The sequence below is a fragment of the Taurulus bubalis genome, assembly GCF_910589615.1.
Source record: "Taurulus bubalis genome assembly, chromosome: 6".
Lineage (NCBI taxonomy): Eukaryota > Metazoa > Chordata > Actinopteri > Perciformes > Cottidae > Taurulus > Taurulus bubalis.
This window is the reverse complement of record NC_136594.1, coordinates 3,935,935-3,956,026: the sequence shown is the minus strand read 5'-3', so window position 1 is coordinate 3,956,026 and position 20,092 is coordinate 3,935,935. Positions and strand designations below refer to the sequence as shown.

The window sequence follows — 20,092 nt, the reverse complement described above, 5'->3', positions numbered from 1 at the left end:
AGACACAAACACGGTGAGATATACAAACAAGTACAAGTGCAGTGCATCCTGGTTGAGTGCACGTTTGTATGAGTCTAGGTGACGATCTTACACATCAGTGATGAATCAGTATCAATGACCGACATTAAATATGTGAAGATTTGTTCAGGACACAAACTGGTGTGTTTTTATTTAAGTTTCTGCTGGTGTTCATGAACATAAACACAGTAAAAATATGCCCAAAAAGTGATTACAGTACTTATTAATTCACCCCATGATGTTTTTAGAAAACACATGTTCATCTTTCTAGTCTTTGCTGCCTCGTCTGCCTTCACGTTGGAAAGAAAACTTAAAAAGTGTGTTTAGCGTGTCGCTCCTCACAGTGGACTCTCGGTGGATGCGGCGGTTGGGTTTGCCCAGAGACTCGATGATCTCCAGAGCGTACAGCAGCTTGTGGGGACTTTTTATCCTCAGCAGCTCCTTCCAGCAAAGACCCTCCCCATTCTGCACACACACACACACACAGTTCAGTAATTCAGCATAACAGAAGGAATGCATAGATCTTAAAACAAAAGGCGATGCATCAAAATAAACATGTTATTGCTCCACATGTGGACCTGCCCAGTGGACGCACTGAGAGGCATTTTGAGAGATAAGACACATATGCAATAAGAACCATTTATGTAGATTCATCTATGACACCCCGTTGTCTGCAGCCCTTTAAAAGTGGGGCGGTGTTGAGTTTGTGGAGCCTTAATAAGTAACTTCAGAGTGATTTTTAAAAGTGATCCGATGGTGCATCTTAGGCTTAGTTCCTCTTTGTAGTTATAGTCATGGCTGTGACTTCTTTTCCCAGCCTTTCAGTGGTACATTTATTGTGCGATATGATGGTTTAATTGAGCCTCAATCAAGACTTCTCTCTCTCCAGCCCCGCCGTGAGGAAGACAGTGTGTCTCCGTTCACCTGGTGTACGTTTAACAGTGATAGCTTGAAAAGATTTGTTGGTGGGTGTGCTGACTGACCGTGTCGTCCGAGATGTTCTGGAAGGCCTGAAGCATCTTGGGACACGTAGGAAGCAGCATCAGCAGCTCCCAAACCCGACGAGACAGGTTCTCTGCGTGCAGGTGAAGCTCCTCACACCGCACATTCTGCATGGACACACACACACAAACACACGATTTCATGATCATGTTGTCTTCATTACAAGTACATGAATAGCTGCAACTGCCCTCCACTCAGTCACACCCACCTCAAGGTTGTCCTGGGCCTTCTCCGTGGTGGGGGTGGGCGGTTTGAAGCAGGCCAGCATCTCCAGCAGGTCGAACAGCGTGGTGAGGTGCGGCTCCTGCAGGAGCAGCAGCATGGGGATGTGCTCCTTCTGGGGAGGCGGCAGGCAGGAGGCCGGCAGCTGGACGCCCTCGCCCTTCCTCTCCCTCCGCGGGGCTCCCAGAGACACGAACACCATCTGGGAATAAACACATAGTACATTTAATACAGGATTGATCGAATATGAAACAGCAGTCTATTGTTTGAGGGAAACACTGGGCGAATGGGGACATGTAGCTCCTTCATTTGAACACAGGGCGGCACATTAACTTCCAAACATATAGGGAAGTGCCAGGTAATGGGGACAGGTGTGTGTGTGTGTGTGGATGGGAAGCACAATAGTTTTTGACCGTGGTCGTGTCTGTATCCAGTCTTGTTGTGCTGCAGCATGTAAGACTAACTTAATTCAAGTGTTTTGGATATTGCAGATTCATGCTATGGTGTCCCGTAGCAGAGATTATTGATTTATTGAAACCAGGCAGTCACCTGCATATCTTTGAAGCCCAGCTCGTGCAGCGTCTTCTCGTCGTAGTCGTTGGTCAGCTCGTGGCCGGAGGAGATCATCCGGACCGGTCCCATCAAGCCTCCTGCTGGAGACGAGACAGACGTCACACACCAGCTCACTAAAGACATAAAACGAGGGAAAGCCACTGACTTTGTGTGACAGCCGCTTACGTGATTGGAGACATTTATGTTTGTTCAGTGTGAGGAAACGACAACGAGGAGAGGATCTGAGGGAGAGCTCACCTGGGAAGTCCGCCGGCTGCCGGCCGCTCTGGCCGAACTCCTGCAGCTGAGCCTGCTGGTTCATCTGCTCCTTCTGCAGGTTCTCGTACCAGTGGGTCACCTCGGCTCGCAGGTCTGCCACCTGGTCGCTCGGGTACATCTCAATCGTCATCTGCAAAAGAAGAACTTCTAATGAATCTACCTCTTTTAAATGTGCAATTGTGCTAGAATACACTAGTTTTCACTGCGATTGTCTCGAACCATCAGAATGTTAAGAACTGTACACGTCCACGATCGCATGTCACAAGTGGAAGCTTTGATTTCTGAAATTGTCCTCAAAATGTAATCTTTTCATCACATACAATGCTTGAAATATGAATAACATGATAGTTAATACAATATAAATTCATTCCTACTTTTTTTAAAAGTATTTTTTCCCAATGAGTGTGTAAATGTGTAACTAAAGCCATCAGATGTTTGTACCATAGACCGTATATAAGAAGTGGACGTCGTCAATATCCCGTTTTGGAGCCTTAAGTTCGGCGTTTTGGCCGTCGCCATCTTGTTTTTTTGCAACCAGTAAACGGAAGTGACCATATTTGGACTGTGGGGCGACGTAGAGACGCTGTATACGTCTCTGGTGTCGACCTGTCAATCACCTTGTAGCCCCGCCCCTAAAGCGTCCCCTGATTTATGGTCTGTTTGACTCTAAATGACCATAATTTACGAAATGAACATCATGCTGTATTGAAGAAGACTTGAAACTAGAGATTGAGACATAAACTCATGTTTACAATGTTTACTGAGGGAATACATCAAGAGAGAAGTAGAGTCATTTATATAGACTTCTATACAACCAGAGGAGTCGCCCCCTGGTGGTCAGGAGAGAGAATGCAGCTTTAACACATGAAGCATAGACTTCTATACAACCAGTGGAGTCGCCCCCTGGTGGTCAGGAGAGGGATTTGTCACCTTGTCAGGAAGGCCGGCCGGCTGACAGACGATCCGGAGCGGCAGAGACTGTTTGTCGCTCAGAGCCTTCAGGTGGCTGCTGATTCCCGTGCCCTCGATCTGCCACTGTCGCAGGTGGTACGCAAACCTGACAGGGACAGGAAACAACGCGTTGCTGAGACGCTTAAATACACCGAGCAATTCTACGTCATGTCCCGTCATCTGGTGTTAACCTCCCTACCTGCGTCGAAAGGCCTCCAGGTGCGTTTTGAGCATGAGCAGCCCCCGCTCGATGCTGGTCAGGCTGGAGTGCGCGTCCTTCTCCAGGTTGGCTGAAGCCATCAGCAGACTCTCCATGCACTTCCTGATGAACTCCTGCTCCTTCTCCAGGCCCGTCTTACCAGCTGGGGATGCACAACAACGAGGTAGATGGCAGCACTTTTAATTTACCTTTACAGACGTTTTCACTTTGACAATAAACTCACGGCCAAAGACGAAAAATCCAAAAGGGGAGTTTGTGTCTTGAGATGTTGAATATTCATGTTTCTGAAGTTGCTTAAGAAAATTACACTTTTCAATATGTAAGAGTATCCTGTAACTCTCTCTCTCTCAAACACACACACACACCTACTTTGATATGAAAGACAATATATTTGCATTATGATCTGAGCCTACATGGAGGTAAACCAACCGTTGATGTAGTAGGAGTTGATGTACTGGATCGCGGCGCGGCTGATGTCGGCAGACTGAGCTCTCAGAGCGATCCCCCACAGCTGGTCCATCCCACACAGCTGGAGACACACACACACACACACACACACGATGAGTAACACGTCAGCATCGCTCTTTAATCCCCTTGCAGCCTACAGACTGTATTGAGAAGTTGGAGGCGTTTGTGTACCTCACAGCTGGAGGCGTTGTCCAGTGCGCTGGTGGCGAGGCGGGCCAAGTTACACAGGTGTTGAAAGAGGTTCAGGCCCGTCATGCTGATGGTCTCCGGCTTCAGCTGGGGCATCTGGAGAGTTACAATAAACACACACAGCAGCATCATTAGTGTGTTTCTACTGTCTGAAACAACCTGCTGTAAACCGTCTTTATTCAAGTCGTCTCCTCTCATTGTCATCTGATCGCGATCAGAGACAAACTGTATTTGAAGCCGGGCTCTACGACAGATGATTGACAGCTCTGCTTCTGACAGCTGAATAGTTTAAAGCATCACAACACACACACACACACACACACACACACACACACACACACACACACACTTTGCTTTGAAGACAAGCGTGGCGGCTAATCTGGAAATGCTGTCAAATTTCTTCTGACTGTCCATTGAAAACACGCTGGGGAAATTAGTTTGTAAAAAATGCTTTGCATAATCATTTCTTTTATATTTATAATGTTTTATCACTTTCTGATGTTTTATTACTTCTAATTAGTGTGATAGTTTATCCAAACCGGCTCAGTTCATTCTCAGCGGATGTTTTCCAGACAAAGAGTTTTTGAGGCGTTTACATACAATCATGTATATTTTTTGTCTCAGCATGAGCTGTTCTCATTCCTCCATTTGTTTTGCCTCCTCGTCTCCTTCATCCTCCAGTCTTTGACCCGGAAATCAAGGATTTGAAGGATGTTAAAGGCCTCTTTCCTCGAGTCCTCGTGTCTCCACCTCGCCTCCTCCGCTCAGGGACTAAGGCGCAAGGAGGCGAGGAAAGGAACTGACAGAAATAAGAGGGGCTGATTTTGATCTCATTCGGAAAGTCTTATCCTGGGTATCCCTCTATACGGGATCCCAGACAGTGTCCAGTGTCGTCAACCCGCTAAACTGTATAATATTTTCTTTCTCCTCGCCCTCACCTTCTCCAGGAAAAGATGCTTGTAGGTCTCCATGCCCATTGCATGCTGGTCCTTGCTGCGGACCTGGTTGAGGAACCAGTGCAGCGCGTCGTCGTAGCACTCGGCGTCCTCCACCAGGCAGTGCCACAGGATGTCCACCTGCTCCAGACTCAGTCCTGAAACACACACAATTACACACAATTACACAGACACACACACACAGGTGTCTCCCTGCTTTTCCTCTCACAAGCTGCTGTAGTCTGGATCTCAAAACGGGTCCCGAAATGCATACAAACGGTAATGATGCCTAAAAGGAAAATTATCTTTGTGACACAAATATAATGGTTTGATCCATCAGAGAGATACTGGATACTTAGGCCTCTCGCAGTAAATGTTTGAGGAACAGAGGCTTTAAAATGAATTTAGAAACAACTTGAACGATCTAAATCTGGTAAAATACTGGAAACTGGTTATATTTTCTCCTCATTAGTGTTATGTAATTTCTCTATCACACACACACAGCTTTGTTCTCAGCATGCAGCTCGGGTTGCATAATGAAGTCTATTTCAGCAGCGTCCCCAAAGACACTCAAAGAGAAACCAAACACGCGTTAATAGTTCATTTCCAAAACTACCTTTAAATACGCTTCTCTTTGGAAAATACACTCGTGTTGGGCGACGACAAGCAAAACAACCGCAGACCCATTTCTGCACATTTAAGCTAAAACATCCACTTTACGTCGCTGTTGAAGTAAATTCAACTATTTTGAGCCTTCAACTTCCTGAGCATTTAGTTCACTACGGCGTGAAACCGGCAAAGACTTGAAATGGACTTCGTAGATTATAGAAGACACATTATTAATATATTGTGTTGTGTATATTGAGTGTTTTTCATACCTAATATTTGTATGCATGTCCTCTATGTATGTAACCTTGCTTGCTGCTTCTACAAAAACATCTTATTATTAGTATTAATATAATAAATTGGACATTGCATCTGTAAATATACAATGTAATGTAAACGCCACTGAGCCTCTGTTGAATTGGGAACATTGTATCCTGATTTCACCTGCAGCACTAGATATAACGTGATTATTTTGAATGTCGATTTCTTAGCCAAATATAAGAAGCCGAATCTTACTGAAGTGGTCGGGAGATCCCAGTGTGGAGAAGACGCAGGTGAGGAACTGCAGACGGACCTGGACCTCCGCACTGTGGCTGTAGCTGCAACGACAGATTAAAAATAGAGATAAGGTATTTTACTGAAATCCATAAGGGTCACACAGATAAATGTTTGTGTTGCTGCTCCCTTATAAGAGGAACCTGGTGTTTAAGACGAGATGAAGGGCAGACTCACAGTGCAAACTTGTGCCGCTGCTCACGGACCTCCTGGATGTAGTGCTGCAGGTTGTCGAAGAACAGCTTCATCATGTGCAGCTCCTTCTCCGCCCACCTGACGGAGCCGAAAACCCAACATCAGAACCGCGCTCCTCTTTTACTTTTTAAATTATACGAGCTACGAGGAACTTTCACTTCAGATTTTGGTTTGACCGATGACTATTAAAAAAGCCAATCTTCTCGCTGATGGGTTCACGGGAGGTGAGAGCGACGACATTTATTTATTCTCTTCTTTTTTTTGTGGCTGTGCCCCTAGTACCCATCGGCATTTTAGTGGATTGTAATGCACATATATGCAATGTCAGTGCTTGGCGCGGACAAAAAGGAAGAGACTCAATCACTTCTCACACTATATATTAAACAAGTTGATAAAACGTTTCAAAAACAAGTTTATTGAGAAGCACAATAGATTTCTGCTGACATTTTTGGGGATTAAGACCAGAAGTGGGAGCACCGCACATTATTGTCCAGGTAAAATCCCCTAAAGGTGCATGCAAAAATCGGAATTTCCTCATATCTGAAAACGTTCCTCACGAGGTTTGCCGACAATCCAAATATGAGGAATATTATGAAGGCGTTACACAAACGTAACACCGGTTCACAGAACAGACAGCTGGAGGCCCACCGCGGCTACGATAGTCGAGCTAACGGGATTCTACTCACATGGTGATCCAGTGAGTGTCGTAGCTGGAGCCAAACTGCTGGAAAGTGCCAAAAAGTTTGGGGAGTAGACGCAAGGAAACCACAACAGACCTGAGAGCGTCGCACACAAGAGGAGAAAGAGAAAATGTTGAGCGCGTTCTGGAAACATCGTTAAAAGTTATAAATCAGACCCGTGTGTTCTCTTCTTACCTGTGGTGGGCCAAGTTGTCAAGGCAACCCTCGATGAAGCGCATACGGATCTGTCGGTCGGTGAACCAACACACGAGCGAACACAACAGCTTCTCCGCCTCGTTTATCAGCCCTTCAGACAGATGAATCTACAACACAGGGAGATCACACTGAGGTCACACTGAGGGCACACTGAGGTCACACTGAGGTCACACTGAGGTCACATAACCACTAATATTCTGATCACGATTATTTGACATAATTGCTCACCGACTTTGGAGACATCCGGCATTTAATACATTTTAAAGTTAAAAGCGTCAGCTATGCACGTTGAGAGCGAGAGAGGGGTTAGCTCTGCAAACCATTTTGTGCTCTAGTAAACAATTTCATCATAAATTCATTGGTTGTGTAAATGACAACGGTTATGACGCAGCAAAAACACAAATAAAAAGAAGCATGGTAATCAAGACGGAGTCCTTGTTTTGAGACCGGTCGGGTCGAGGGCGCGGAGAGAGCACTACGGCGACATCCACACTATGTTTTAATTTTTAAACATGAGCTTTATCTTAGTTTCTACTAAGCAAACTACTACTGCAAGCCTTCAGTTGTGACCCGAGTGAAGGAAGCCTCTAATCATCAAACATATGCTGTGGACTTGACGGAAGCCTTGGGCGTTGACAACAGAAAGAGAAGCTGGAGGCCGTACCGCGTCCTCGTCCTGCACCAGGTCCCACAGCAGAGTGTTGCCCTTCTTACAGACGTTGTCCAGGTTGATGTCGGTCACCGCGTGGCTGCTGGAGTACTGGTGCTTATGAACCGCTGGACCTGCGGAGAAATAGAGCGCTAACAAAATGAGTTCCTCTGCTTCTTTAAGAAGTCAACCACTCTCTGGGATGTCACGAAAAAAAAAATCATAATAAATCAGATTGTTCTCAAACTGGTCTCGGCCTCGAGTGTGACTCACCTTGCACCAGGTGCTCGTGGTAGATGGAGGCCAGGTTGGGGAGGTGCTGCTGCAGGTGGGAGCTGAGCTCCGCGTGGGAGTTGATCTGGACCAGCTCCTCCTCGCAGCCCGACTCCTCGCCGTCGAAGTCGGCCATGTTCTTCTCCGACTTGGCGCTGACCTGGGAGCTGCTGCAGCTCACGTCGTCCGCGCTCAGCATGTCCTCCACCGTGGGACTGAGGGAGGGGGGAGGGTTTTATTAAAGAAAAGAAAAAGGAGGAAGAGAAGCAGAGACAGTAAAGATCAATCAGCCAGCTGCATCACAACTGTACAACATTGTTTGTTTACATGATTTTAGATTTAAAAAAGGCAACACTATCATTCCAGTCAGAAAATGTGCGGCCTTACCCTTCATGGTGGTGGTGGTGGTGATGATGGTGATGGTGGTGGTGCTGGGGGCCAATGAAGCGGTGGCAGTTAAAGAGCTCGCCGCCCATGGCCTCGCCCAGGAAGTCCACGGGCTGCGGCAGACACGGCGGCTCCTGGGGCCCCTGGACCATCTGCGAGGGCCCGATGTCCGGCTGCTGCTGCTGGGGCTCCGCCCCCTCGGGCCGGGCGGACGACGACGCAGAACAGGCGTCCAACATGCGCATCCGGCTCTCCAGCGACGCCGAAGCGACCATGACGGCAGAAGTCTCCGGGTTGAAGGGGAGAACCTTGGACTTGGCTCCGCCCCCTGAACCACTTGGCCCCGCCCCCTCGCCGAGCGCCTCCCCCGCCTTCCTTTTCCTGGACTCCGTCTGCTCCCTGGGCTCCTTCTGCTGCCCGCCCTCAGCGGCCGACCTGCTGTCCTTGTCTTCGTCCTCATCCTCGTCGTCCTCGTCCTCGTCGTCGTCCTCGTCCTCGTCGTCCTCGTCCTCCTCTTCATCGTCCTCCTCCTCCTCCTCCTCCTCCTTCAGGGCCTCGCTGTCCGCCATGTCGTCGGAGTGCATCTCGCTGCCCGGGCTGCCGGCCGACTGGCTGGCTCGGCTGGAGGCGGCCTCGTTGCTGGAGGCCTCGCTGCGGCCGCTGCTGCTGCCCGGCCCGCTGCTGCCTTCCTCCACGCTGTTGGCCGTCTCGTCGGAGCTGCCCTGCATCGACTCCTGAGGGAGGCGACGCAGAACCGGCACCGTTATTTTAAATCACTTCAGTGTGGCAGTCAAGAAAGAGGCGAGCGCTCTGCTTCCAATCCAGAGGAAGGAAAGACGCAGAAAATCTAGTTCGTATCGGTGGATATCCGATGCAGATAAAACACTGTGTGGATGTCGGGATCCAAATCAGCTTCACACAGAGAGAGAGACAGAGTGTGTGTGTGTGTGTGTGTTCTATATGCTGTGTGTGTTCTATATGCTGTGTGTGTGTTCTACATGATGTGTGTGTGTGTGTGTGTTCTATATGCTGTGTGTGTGTTCTATATGATGTGTGTGTGTGTGTGTGTTCTATATGCTGTGTGTGTTCTATATGCGGTGTGTGTGTGTGTGTTCTATATGCTGTGTGTGTGTTCTACATGATGTGTGTGTGTGTGTTCTATATGCTGTGTGTGTGTTCTATATGCTGTGTGTGTGTTCTATATGCTGTGTGTGTGTGTTCTATATGCTGTGTGTGTGTGTTCTATATGATGTGTGTGTGTGTGTGTGTTCTATATGCTGTGTGTGTGTTCTATATGCTGTGTGTGTGTGTGTGTGTTCTATATGCTGTGTGTGTTCTATATGATGTGTGTGTGTGTGTGTTCTATATGCTGTGTGTGTTCTATATGATGTGTGTGTGTGTGTGTGTGTGTTCTATATGCTGTGTGTGTTCTATATGCTGTGTGTGTTCTACATGATGTGTGTGTGTGTGTTCTATATGCTGTGTGTGTGTGTGTTCTATATGCTGTGTGTGTGTTCTACATGATGTGTGTGTGTTCTATATGCTGTGTGTGTGTTCTACATGATGTGTGTGTGTGTGTTCTATATGCTGTGTGTGTGTGTTCTATATGCTGTGTGTGTGTTCTACATGATGTGTGTGTGTGTGTTCTATATGCTGTGTGTGTGTTCTACATGATGTGTGTGTGTTCTATATGCTGTGTGTGTGTTCTACATGATGTGTGTGTGTTCTATATGCTGTGTGTGTGTTCTACATGATGTGTGTGTGTTCTATATGATGTGTGCGTGTGTTCTATATGCTGTGTGTGTGTTCTATATGCTGTGTGTGTGTGTGTGTGTGTGTTCTATATGCTGTGTGTGTGTTCTATATGCTATGTGTGTGTGTGTGTGTGTGTGTTCTATATGCTGTGTGTGTTCTATATGCTGTGTGTGTGTTCTATATGCTGTGTGTGTTCTATATGCTATGTGCGTGTGTTCTATATGCTGTGTGTGTGTTCTATATGCTGTGTGTGTGTGTGTTCTACATGATGTGTGTGTGTGTGTGTGTTCTATATGATGTGTGTGTGTGTTCTATATGCTGTGTGTGTGTTCTATATGCTGTGTGTGTGTTCTATATGCTGTGTGTGTGTGTTCTACATGATGTGTGTGTGTGTGTGTGTTCTATATGCTGTGTGTGTGTTCTATATGCTGTGTGTTCTATATGCTGTGTGTTCAATATGCTGTGTGTTCTATATGCTGTGTGTGTGTTCTATACGCTGTGTGTTCTATATGCTGTGTGTGTGTGTTCTACATGATGTGTGTGTGTTTGTGTGTGTGTGTTCTATATGCTGTGTGTGTTCTACATGTGTGTGTGTTTGTGTGTGTGTGTGTTCTATATGATGTGTGTGTGTTCTACATGATGTGTGTGTGTGTTCTACATGATGTGTGTGTGTGTTCTACATGATGTGTGTGTGTTCTACATGATGTGTGTGTGTGTGTGTTCTACATGATGTGTGTGTGTGTGTGTGTGTTCTACATGATGTGTGTGTGTGTGTGTGTGTGTGTTCTACATGATGTGTGTGTTCTACATGATGTGTGTGTGTGTGTGGGTGTGTGTGTGTGTGTGCGCGTTCTACATGATGTGTGTGTTCGTTCTATATGATGTGTGTTCTATATGATGTGTGTGTGTGTTCTATATGATGTGTGTGTGTGTGTTCTATATGATGTGTGTGTGTTCTATATGATGTGTGTGTGTGTTCTATATGATGTGTGTGTGTGTTCTATATGATGTGTGTGTGTTCTATATGATGTGTGTGTGTGTGTGTGTTCTACATGATGTGTGTGTGTGTGTGTGTGTGTTCTACATGATGTGTGTGTGTGTGTTCTACATGATGTGTGTGTGTGTGTTCTACATGATGTGTGTGTGTGTTCTACATGATGTATGTGTGCGTTCTACATGATGTGTGTGTGTGTGTGTGTTCTACATGATGTGTGTGTGTGTTCTACATGATGTGTGTGTGCGTTCTACATGATGTGTGTGTGCGTTCTACATGATGTGTGTGTGCGTTCTACATGATGTGTGTGTGCGTTCTACATGATGTGTGTGTGTGTGTGTGTGTGTGTGTGTGTGTGTGTGTGTTCTATATGATGTGTGTGTGTGTTCTATATGGTGTGTGTGTGTGTTCTATATGATGTGTGTATGTGTGTTCTATATGATGTGTGTTCTATATGATGTGTGTGTGTGTGTTCTATATGATGTGTGTGTGTGTGTTCTATATGATGTGTGTGTGTGTGTTCTATATGATGTGTGTGTGTGTGTTCTATATGATGTGTGTGTGTGTGTTCGTTCTATATTGAGTGAGTGAGTGTTCGTTCTATATTGAGTGAGTGAGTGTTCGTTCTATATTGAGTGAGTGAGTGTTCTATATTGAGTGAGTGAGTGTTCTATATTGAGTGAGTGAGTGTTCTATATTGAGTGAGTGAGTGTTCTATATTGAGTGAGTGAGTGAGTGAGTGAGTGTGTTCTATATTGAGTGAGTGAGTGAGTGAGTGTGTTCTATATTGAGTGAGTGAGTGTTCTATATTGAGTGAGTGAGTGTTCTATATTGAGTGAGTGAGTGAGTGAGTGAGTGAGTGTGTTCTATATTGAGTGAGTGAGTTCTATATTGAGTGAGTGAGTGAGTGAGTGAGTGTGTTCTATATTGAGTGAGTGAGTGAGTGAGTGAGTGAGTGAGTGTGTACCTCAGTGTCAGACAGCCTCTGCTGGCTCCTCTTGCTGCCGGTCATCATCTGGTCGTCCATCTCCATGTCGCTGCCTCCACTGTGTTGCGTGTCGCTGTTGTCGCTGCTGTCTGGACTCGCTGCCGGAGAACCTGAGAGCAGACCGGAAGAACCGAGACTGAGAACCGGGACTCAGAACTTCACGACTGTCGGCAGCAGCGGCTCAGAGGCGGAGGAGAGGGATACAGAACCTCACACTCTTGTTTCAGGAGGATTTGTCTTACACTGCTACCACTGTCATGTACTCAAGTACTGTACTTAAAGGGCCAGCGTGGAGGATTTAGGGGGATCTTTTGGCAGAAATGGAATAGTGTATTAACAACTCTGCTTTCATCCGTGTAGTATCACCTAATAGAATGAGCTCTTTTTAAATCAACATAGAGAGCTGATTCTCTACATGGAGTCTGAAACAGCGCCATGTTTCTACTGTAGCCCAGAACGGACAAACCAAATACTGGCTTTGGAGAGAGAGAGCCTTTCACATGTTTACATGACCTCAATGCCTCTCACCACTAGATGTCACTAAATCCCACAGAGTGGACCGTAAAGTATACTTTTGAGGTACTTGTATATTACTAGAGTGTTTCCACATTCTGCTACTTTATACCTCTACTACCTTTTAACTGAAATATTATCCTTTATTGTCCACTTCATCATATAATAACTGAATAACTTAAATTACTCTGCAGATTCAGATTGATCTAACAAAAGATATTCAACACATAATGTATACGTTAACATAAGATACGGTTTTATTGATCCCTAGAGGGAAATTCACAGGCTAACAAACACTAATAAATATAAAGTATTTTGAATATGCTTTCATCAATAATATTTAATCCAATAATATGTTATATTACTTTGAAATGGGTCCTTCTGCATAAATGAGTACTCTTACCTTTGGTACTTTAAGTATATTTTGATGCAAATACTTATTTTCCTTAAATAACACTTTTTCTGTACTTTAATGTAAGTGAAAGCAGGACTTTAATTTGAGACAGAGTACTTTACACTGTGGTATTACTACTTTAAATACTTCTTCCTTCAGTGAGAAAGGGTCAAGTTCTGATGTCGATCAGGTTTCTGAAACATTTAGAATGAAGCTCTTTCAATACGATTCAGACATGCTAACTTCCTGGAGCCGACGAGCATCCGGACTGACCTTTCTTGTTGCCCATGGGGATGTTAGTGTTGAGCAGCGAGGCGAAGGAGCTCTGCTTGGAGAGCTGGGCCTTGGCTGCCAGGGCGTTGTTCCACAGAGCCTTGATCAGCATGGAGGCCAGGTACAGCGTCTGAGGAGAGGGGGACGCATAGATAGAGATATACTTTATTGATCCCCAAGGGGATAATAAAAGCGTCTGAGGAGAGGGAGACGCGTTTTATTATAGAAAACCAACACCGTGAAAACAGCAGCCTGGTGGCCTGCACAGTGTGTATAGAGCTGTGTGTGTTTTTAGATCTGTGTGTGTGTTTTTAGATCTCTGTGTGCGTGTGTGTTTTTAATATCTGTGTGTGTTTTTAATATCTGTGTGTGTTTTTAATATCTGTGTGTGTTTTTAGATCTGTGTGTGTGCGTTTCTAGATGTGTTTTCAGATCTGTGTGTTTTTTTTTTATATCTTTGTGTGTTTCTAGATCTGTGTGTGTGTGTGTGTGTGTGTGTGTGTGTGTGTGTTTGTGTGTGTGTGTGTGTGTGTGTGTGCGTGTTTTTAGATCTGTGTGTGTTTTCAGATCTGCGTGTGTGTTTTTTTAATATATGTGTGTTTCTAGATCTGTGTGTGTGTGTTTTGAGGTCTGTGTTTTCAGATCTGCGTGTGCGTTTTTTTAATATCTGTGTGTGTTTTTAGATCTCTGTGCGCGTTTTTAGATCTGTGTGTTTTTTTAATATATGTGTGTGTTTTTAGATCTCTGTGCGCGTTTTTAGATCTGTGTGTTTTTTTAATATATGTGTGTGTTTTTAGATCTCTCTCTGTGTGTGTGTGTGTGTGTGTGTGTGTGTGTGTGTGTGTGTTTTTAGATCTCTCTGTGTGTGTGGGTGTGTGTGGGTGCACCTGCTCGGTGTGGGCGCTGGGGTGCAGGCCTGACACCAGGTTGAGGACGTGGCGGAGCGGCACCGGGTCCAGGTTCTTGATGAGCGAGGGGAAGAGGTCGTGGATGTAGCGGCTGCAGTGCTTCAGCTAACAGCGAAACAAAAAGAGCAGAGTTAATCATTTCCTATTGGATTCATCCTCATTGACTCGCTACCGTCTGTGCACAATGTTCTAATCTACCAAAACTCATTTTTAAATAATGTAACATGGGTAAGAATACAATGTAATTCATCTTATTTGAAAATGTCTGCAAAATGATGAGTGTGTGAATGGAAACCCGGAACGTTCTTCTTTATAAAACACACTCCATGACGGCCTCCTTATCTACGCTCTCTAGTGACGCCCAAACCCATCAGTAGCTGCAGCCTCCAGCCATGCAAACAAACCGTCTCCTTCATTACTTAAACACAGACACTGGTTTTAGTCAAAGTGCTTTTTAGTTGTTTTTCTCCCTCATCTGTCCGAGTCGACTTCACCGGCTTGTTTCTTTAATGTGAATCTTTCTCAAACGTTGCTTTCGGTTAATTGTTTATGTGCTTTTCTGTGAAACCTTTATGCTCATGTCTTATCCAGAGATTTTTAAAATCACAATGGGACTATCCTGGTAGAATACAGGTCAAATAAACATTGAAATACATGAAAATAATGATTCACAGGTAAGTATAAAAAGTGTTACGTGTTTCATATTTAGTGGACCTACCTTCAGTTCACACGCTCATTAAAATGTTCATACCTACACATTATTAACTGTTAAAAAAGCTCAATATTATAACGAGCGCCAGCCGTTTTCATCTGGGGTTTATTACCTCGACAGAACCGATATAGAGATAAATGCTGCCGGCTCCGTGACGTAATGCTGTGGAATAAAGCTGCGTCCTACCTGAGCTGCAGCCCAGATACAGTCCACGTGCTGCGTGCTGAGTCGGCCCTCTGCAGCCAAGAAGTTCAGGATCACTTGGCACTGTTTAATGATCTGGAGAACAAACACAAACAAATTAAATGAAAACTGACCCCAAGTCTCCAGAGAAATTGTATAAATCCTGTGCACTTTACTATAAAATAACTAAAAATAAATGTGTTTGACGGAGAGAGAAAAAGATGCAACGTGTTCATTTGCCGACACCACTGGATCAAAAGGTCTCACCTCAATGTGCAAATTTGGTCCGAATATGTGCTCCACCACGTTGTTGTGGATCAGCCAGTCGGCTAGTTCCTTCGCTATGGACCTGGAGGGACGAAGAGGAATCAGACGGAGACCTTCAGTGAAGTTCACACAACTAAACGTAAGGCAAGTTTATTTGTAGAGCACATTTCAACAACAGGGCGATTCAAAGTGCTTCACATAAACCATTAAAAGCATCAAAACATAATGCAGATTTAAAAACAGTTAAGAAAACATTAAAACAGTCAAAAAGCAAAATAAAAATAAAAGAGCACGATGTATGTCTATCGCCATCTTTCAGTAATTATTCAACGTTCTGCAAATAAAATGCCATTATCGCTTAATTAAAGCGGCCGCAATTACTTTTCCAATTGGACTTATTTGCACATCTTTTAAAGCGACTTACGTTTCTGTGTCGGACACCAGGGACTCGTTGTTGCAGACGTCGTTGAAGGTGTGGAGTTGGTTCTGAGGAAGCACAGACACACACGTCATATAATAATAATAATACATCTTTGAAAAGGTTGTTTCCCCATCAGTGCCATACAACAAATACCGTAAAATCAAAAAGACAGCTGGTGAAAAGAATCATCACCGCTTCTAGGGAAAAGAAAGCCGATGCAAAGAGTCTTTATGAACTAAATTGGAATCAAATGGAGCACCAGCCGTTGTAAGATACATCTCATATTGTCTTAGCGGTTACAGTGGTCAGGTTCACTGACATTTAGAAGGAAATAAGATGCACCGTGTATTTAATGCACTACAATTGCACCACCTGCTCTGCACTGGAGGCGTCGTAGTACAGGCTGTTGACACTCAAAACAGGCGCATGTGGTGGCCGGTGACTCACGGTGATCTGGCTGAGTCCCGCCAGCCTCATGGTGAGCGTCGGGGACATGAAGTACTTGAAGGCGAGGTCCAGGCTCTCCTTGTCGAAGCACAGCGCGCTGTCCAGCGGCTCCTTCACCGTGCTCCACATCAGGTCGGCCATGTTGCGCGCCGCGCTCTGCCGCAGCTCCTGATCCGACAGCTTGCACAGATACCTGCAGGACGGGGAGCCGGGGCGGCGATGAGAACAACCTCGTGCGCTCAATGCTTTGGACAGAATGAAGTCGACCGCTTCGTCCAACGACGTAATTCCAACGCTAAGAAGCGTAGCTTTCCAATGCTCATTTTCAATTGTTTACAAGAGAAATATGATGAAAATTCAAATATGTTTCTTTACTTTTTAGTTTTTACAGTGTTTTAAGCCAGATTTTGAAATTTCTCCTGAAAAAAAAAGGAGCAACATAATTTTGCCAAAAGGACTTTTGACATATTTATTGATAAATAAGACAAACAGGACCAGGCGGACTGTCACAGATCTAAAAGGGCTAATAATAGCTTATTGTGTAAAAACATTTTAGTTGTTGTTGCCACACACACACACACACACACACACACACACACACACAAGGAAGAGCTCGTCTAAAAACACGGTTCTCAAGTTGACGTTCTTGTACAGAAAACACCGATATTCACCACCAGGAATAAATAAAAGAATCCACCAGGGGGACTTTGAGTAACCGGTGAGCAGAAAGCCAAGAAGAAGACTCACAACAGTGATAATGAGACTCACTAAATATACCACACACAAAAACTATGATCTCTCTCTCTAAAAACTTAGTGTGGACCTTTGAGATTCATTGCTCTAAATCACAGTCCTGCTCCAGCCTGTAGGCGACCTGAGAGCCGATCAGAAGCAGAGCGCTGCTGCTGACTCATCCAGTCTGAGCAGCTAGCTGGGTTTGTGGGTTTCAGATCTCTTCTGACGAGCCGGGAGGCTTCGGTTGCCTCTGAAGGGAGTCGTGTTTTGCTGATCAAACAGATTTTCTGACAACAACAAAATAAATAAAAAAGGACAAACCTAAACTAGACTGATCTTTGGTGAAACGCGTATTATATATGTCATTTTAAATTGTCTAGTTAGTCTTACAAAAGCCTTAAAATAAAAATAAAGTACTTTATGTTACCAGTTCATCTGCAAACACTTCTTTATTCTCTTCTTTCGCGATTTAAATCTATATTTTTCCTCTTACCTCTCGTGCTATTTGTTAATCTGTATAGTTTTAATGCAAGTTGCCGAGTGTTGGGAGCAGAGCTCTGATGGGAACGTCATCACCATTGTAGGTCTTTGGCCATAAAGCAAAGTGTTGGATCGATAAGTTTTGACATAAAAAGAACCAAAAGCAACAGAACGCTCAGAGAGTTCTGATTTAAAACATACACCATCTTTTTTTTAAACATACATCTAATTTTAGGCGAAAGCCTCGTTTGACTGCTTATGTTTCGGCCACAATTAAGTCAGAGTTTCCTTTGCCCATTAGTTTGAGTGAGTGGTACGGCCCAGGAGCTCATGTGACCTCTGCAGCGGCGCGACCCTTAAAGCGTTCCTCCGTCTGCTTTAAAGCTGCAGAGCTTCTTTATGACTGCATGTTGCGTTTTAGGACAAACACAATCCCTCATCTCGTGACAAAGAGCCTTCTTCTCATCAACGTAAATAAGACTCAAGAGATCTTGATGACATCGGCGGTTGAATGTTGCGATAACGTCAAATTAAAAACCGAGGAACGACCCTTTAACTCGTCACTCTCACTACAAATCATTCATATTCCGGCCGCCTGCTCCGCGAGACAGAGGAGGCGGCGGAGCGTCGGCCTGCGTCACATGACGCTCTGCCTCCTCTGGGGGTCATGTGAGGAGAGCTTCACTTGGAGGCCCTGGCAACTGTTGCCACGGCGACGGAGGCTCTTCCTAGCAACACGTGTGTGTGTGTGTGTGGCACTTTTGGTATTTGGGGGGGAGAGAGAGAGAGAATGAGCCGAGGTGAGCCGCCTGACTTCAGCAATGAGGAAGAGAGAGGGAGGGAGAGAGAGAGAGAGGGAGGGAGAGAGAGAGAGAGAGAGAGAGAGGGAGAGAGGGAGAGAGAGAGAGGGAAAGAAAGAGAGAGAGGGAGAGAGAGGGAAAGAGGAAGAGAGAGGGAGGGAGAGAGAGGGAAAGAGGAAGAGAGAGGGAGGGAAAGAAAGAGAGAGAGGGAAAGAAAGAGAGAGAGGGAGAGAGAGAGGGAAAGAGGGAGAGAGGGAGAGAGAGAGAGGGACAGAGAGAGAGGGAAAGAAAGAGAGAGGGAGAGAGAGGAAGAGAGAGAGAGAGGGAGGGAAAGAGGGACAGAGAGAGAGGGAAAGAAAGAGAGAGAGAGGGAAAGAGGGAGAGAGACGAGAGAGACTGAAAAGAGAGAGGGAGAGAGAGGGAGGGAAAGAGGGACAGAGAGAGAGAGGGAAAGAAAGAGAGAAAGCGGGAAAGAAAGAGAGAGAGAGGGAAAGAGGGAGAGAGACGAGAGACTGAAAAGAAAGAGAGAGAGAGAGAGACTGAGAGGGGAGAGAAAAGGAAGAGAGAGACACGAAAGAGATACAGAGAGAGAGAGAGAGAGACAGACAGACAGAGAGAGAGACACAGACAGACAGACAGACAGACAGACAGAGAGAGAGAGACACACAGAGAGAGAGACCGAGAGAGAGACACAGACAGAGTGTTTATAAAATAATGACCACGTCTGGCTTCCTCCCTTCAAAGGGCAGAAGACATCGATGCCTAAACGTTCACTTAATTCCTACGAATTAAAAAGACGCAATAAGTATTTTATAAGATTCCATCCGTTGACAGAGCAGAATAACTCTGGACCGGGAAGATTACAGCGCTCATTAAAAAAAGAGAAGATGTTTGTGTTGTTCTGAATCAAAAGGTCACCAGCAGTCTCTCTCTCTCTCTCTCTCTCTCTCTCTCTCTCTCTCTAAGCTGAACTTTCCTGCAGCTCAGTTGGCGGCGCCCACAGGAAAGCAAGGCGTTTGACAAAATGGCAGCTACTCCGTCAAACACAGGGAATCAGACGGGCAGCAGCGGTGTGCAGGAGCAATGCTCTCTCTTATCTTTTCATCAACAGCTGCATGAGGAACCTCGACGCCAGACTTTCACATTTCAATGTATTTACCAACAATGTGCAGAGGAGGTTGTCTTTGCACATCTGTGAGCAGACAGGTGTTGTTAACTCTCCTCACTGGGTCTGGATAACATATTTATATGTCTATATTTTCTCTCTCGGGGGCGTGCGAGTCAGTATTCGTTGTGTTAAAATCTTACGACTGGAGGCTGACGCAATTTAAATCATTTACTAATTTGAGGGAACAAATCAATAATCGTCCCGTGGTAAATGGAGATGATTTATTCTTTCAACCTCTCCCGCACATACCCAGTGAGGGGAAATCGTTTTCTATTGGAATAATGCATCTTGTATACAAATCTTTGAGCAAAATCCTCTAGAGGAGGAACACAAAAACGTAGTTGCAATTTATATGAAATGAATATGCATGAATATTTATGGAGAAAATAGAGCCAGATATGACAAAAAATTTAGTTTGAGTGCAGTTGGTAAAATAATGATTGGACAAGTTAGCCGTAATCAAACTAATGTTAAGCTACTGTAGTTAGCTTAGGCACTTGGAAACTTTTGGTTTATTCACATTCAACCATACCATGTTTCAGCGCATCTTACAGAAATATAGTTAGCCTAAAACTGCCCACACACACACACACACACACACACACACACACACACACACACACACACACACACACACACACACACACACACACACAC

At 45.1% G+C, this 20,092-nt stretch overlaps 1 protein-coding gene across 1 annotated transcript in view; it reads right to left on the bottom strand.

Annotated features, from left to right (window-relative positions):
• The window catches only part of usp34 (ubiquitin specific peptidase 34), a gene marked incomplete at its 5' end in the record, with an annotated part of 65,539 nt that overhangs the window by 28,757 nt on the left and 16,690 nt on the right, over positions 1-20,092 (bottom strand). Inside the window, 24 exons of the mRNA XM_079219351.1 lie at positions 361-483; positions 1,002-1,127; positions 1,229-1,444; positions 1,792-1,892; positions 2,053-2,203; positions 3,004-3,130; positions 3,224-3,386; positions 3,674-3,773; positions 3,884-3,997; positions 4,840-4,994; positions 5,959-6,041; positions 6,175-6,270; positions 6,879-6,968; positions 7,068-7,195; positions 7,753-7,871; positions 8,011-8,225; positions 8,398-9,131; positions 12,114-12,244; positions 13,315-13,444; positions 14,202-14,327; positions 15,121-15,213; positions 15,385-15,466; positions 15,809-15,870; positions 16,253-16,445. Coding sequence (XP_079075477.1) covers positions 361-483; positions 1,002-1,127; positions 1,229-1,444; positions 1,792-1,892; positions 2,053-2,203; positions 3,004-3,130; positions 3,224-3,386; positions 3,674-3,773; positions 3,884-3,997; positions 4,840-4,994; positions 5,959-6,041; positions 6,175-6,270; positions 6,879-6,968; positions 7,068-7,195; positions 7,753-7,871; positions 8,011-8,225; positions 8,398-9,131; positions 12,114-12,244; positions 13,315-13,444; positions 14,202-14,327; positions 15,121-15,213; positions 15,385-15,466; positions 15,809-15,870; positions 16,253-16,445 — 3,658 coding nt within the window. The remainder of the gene's footprint in view (positions 1-360; positions 484-1,001; positions 1,128-1,228; positions 1,445-1,791; positions 1,893-2,052; positions 2,204-3,003; positions 3,131-3,223; positions 3,387-3,673; positions 3,774-3,883; positions 3,998-4,839; positions 4,995-5,958; positions 6,042-6,174; positions 6,271-6,878; positions 6,969-7,067; positions 7,196-7,752; positions 7,872-8,010; positions 8,226-8,397; positions 9,132-12,113; positions 12,245-13,314; positions 13,445-14,201; positions 14,328-15,120; positions 15,214-15,384; positions 15,467-15,808; positions 15,871-16,252; positions 16,446-20,092) is intronic.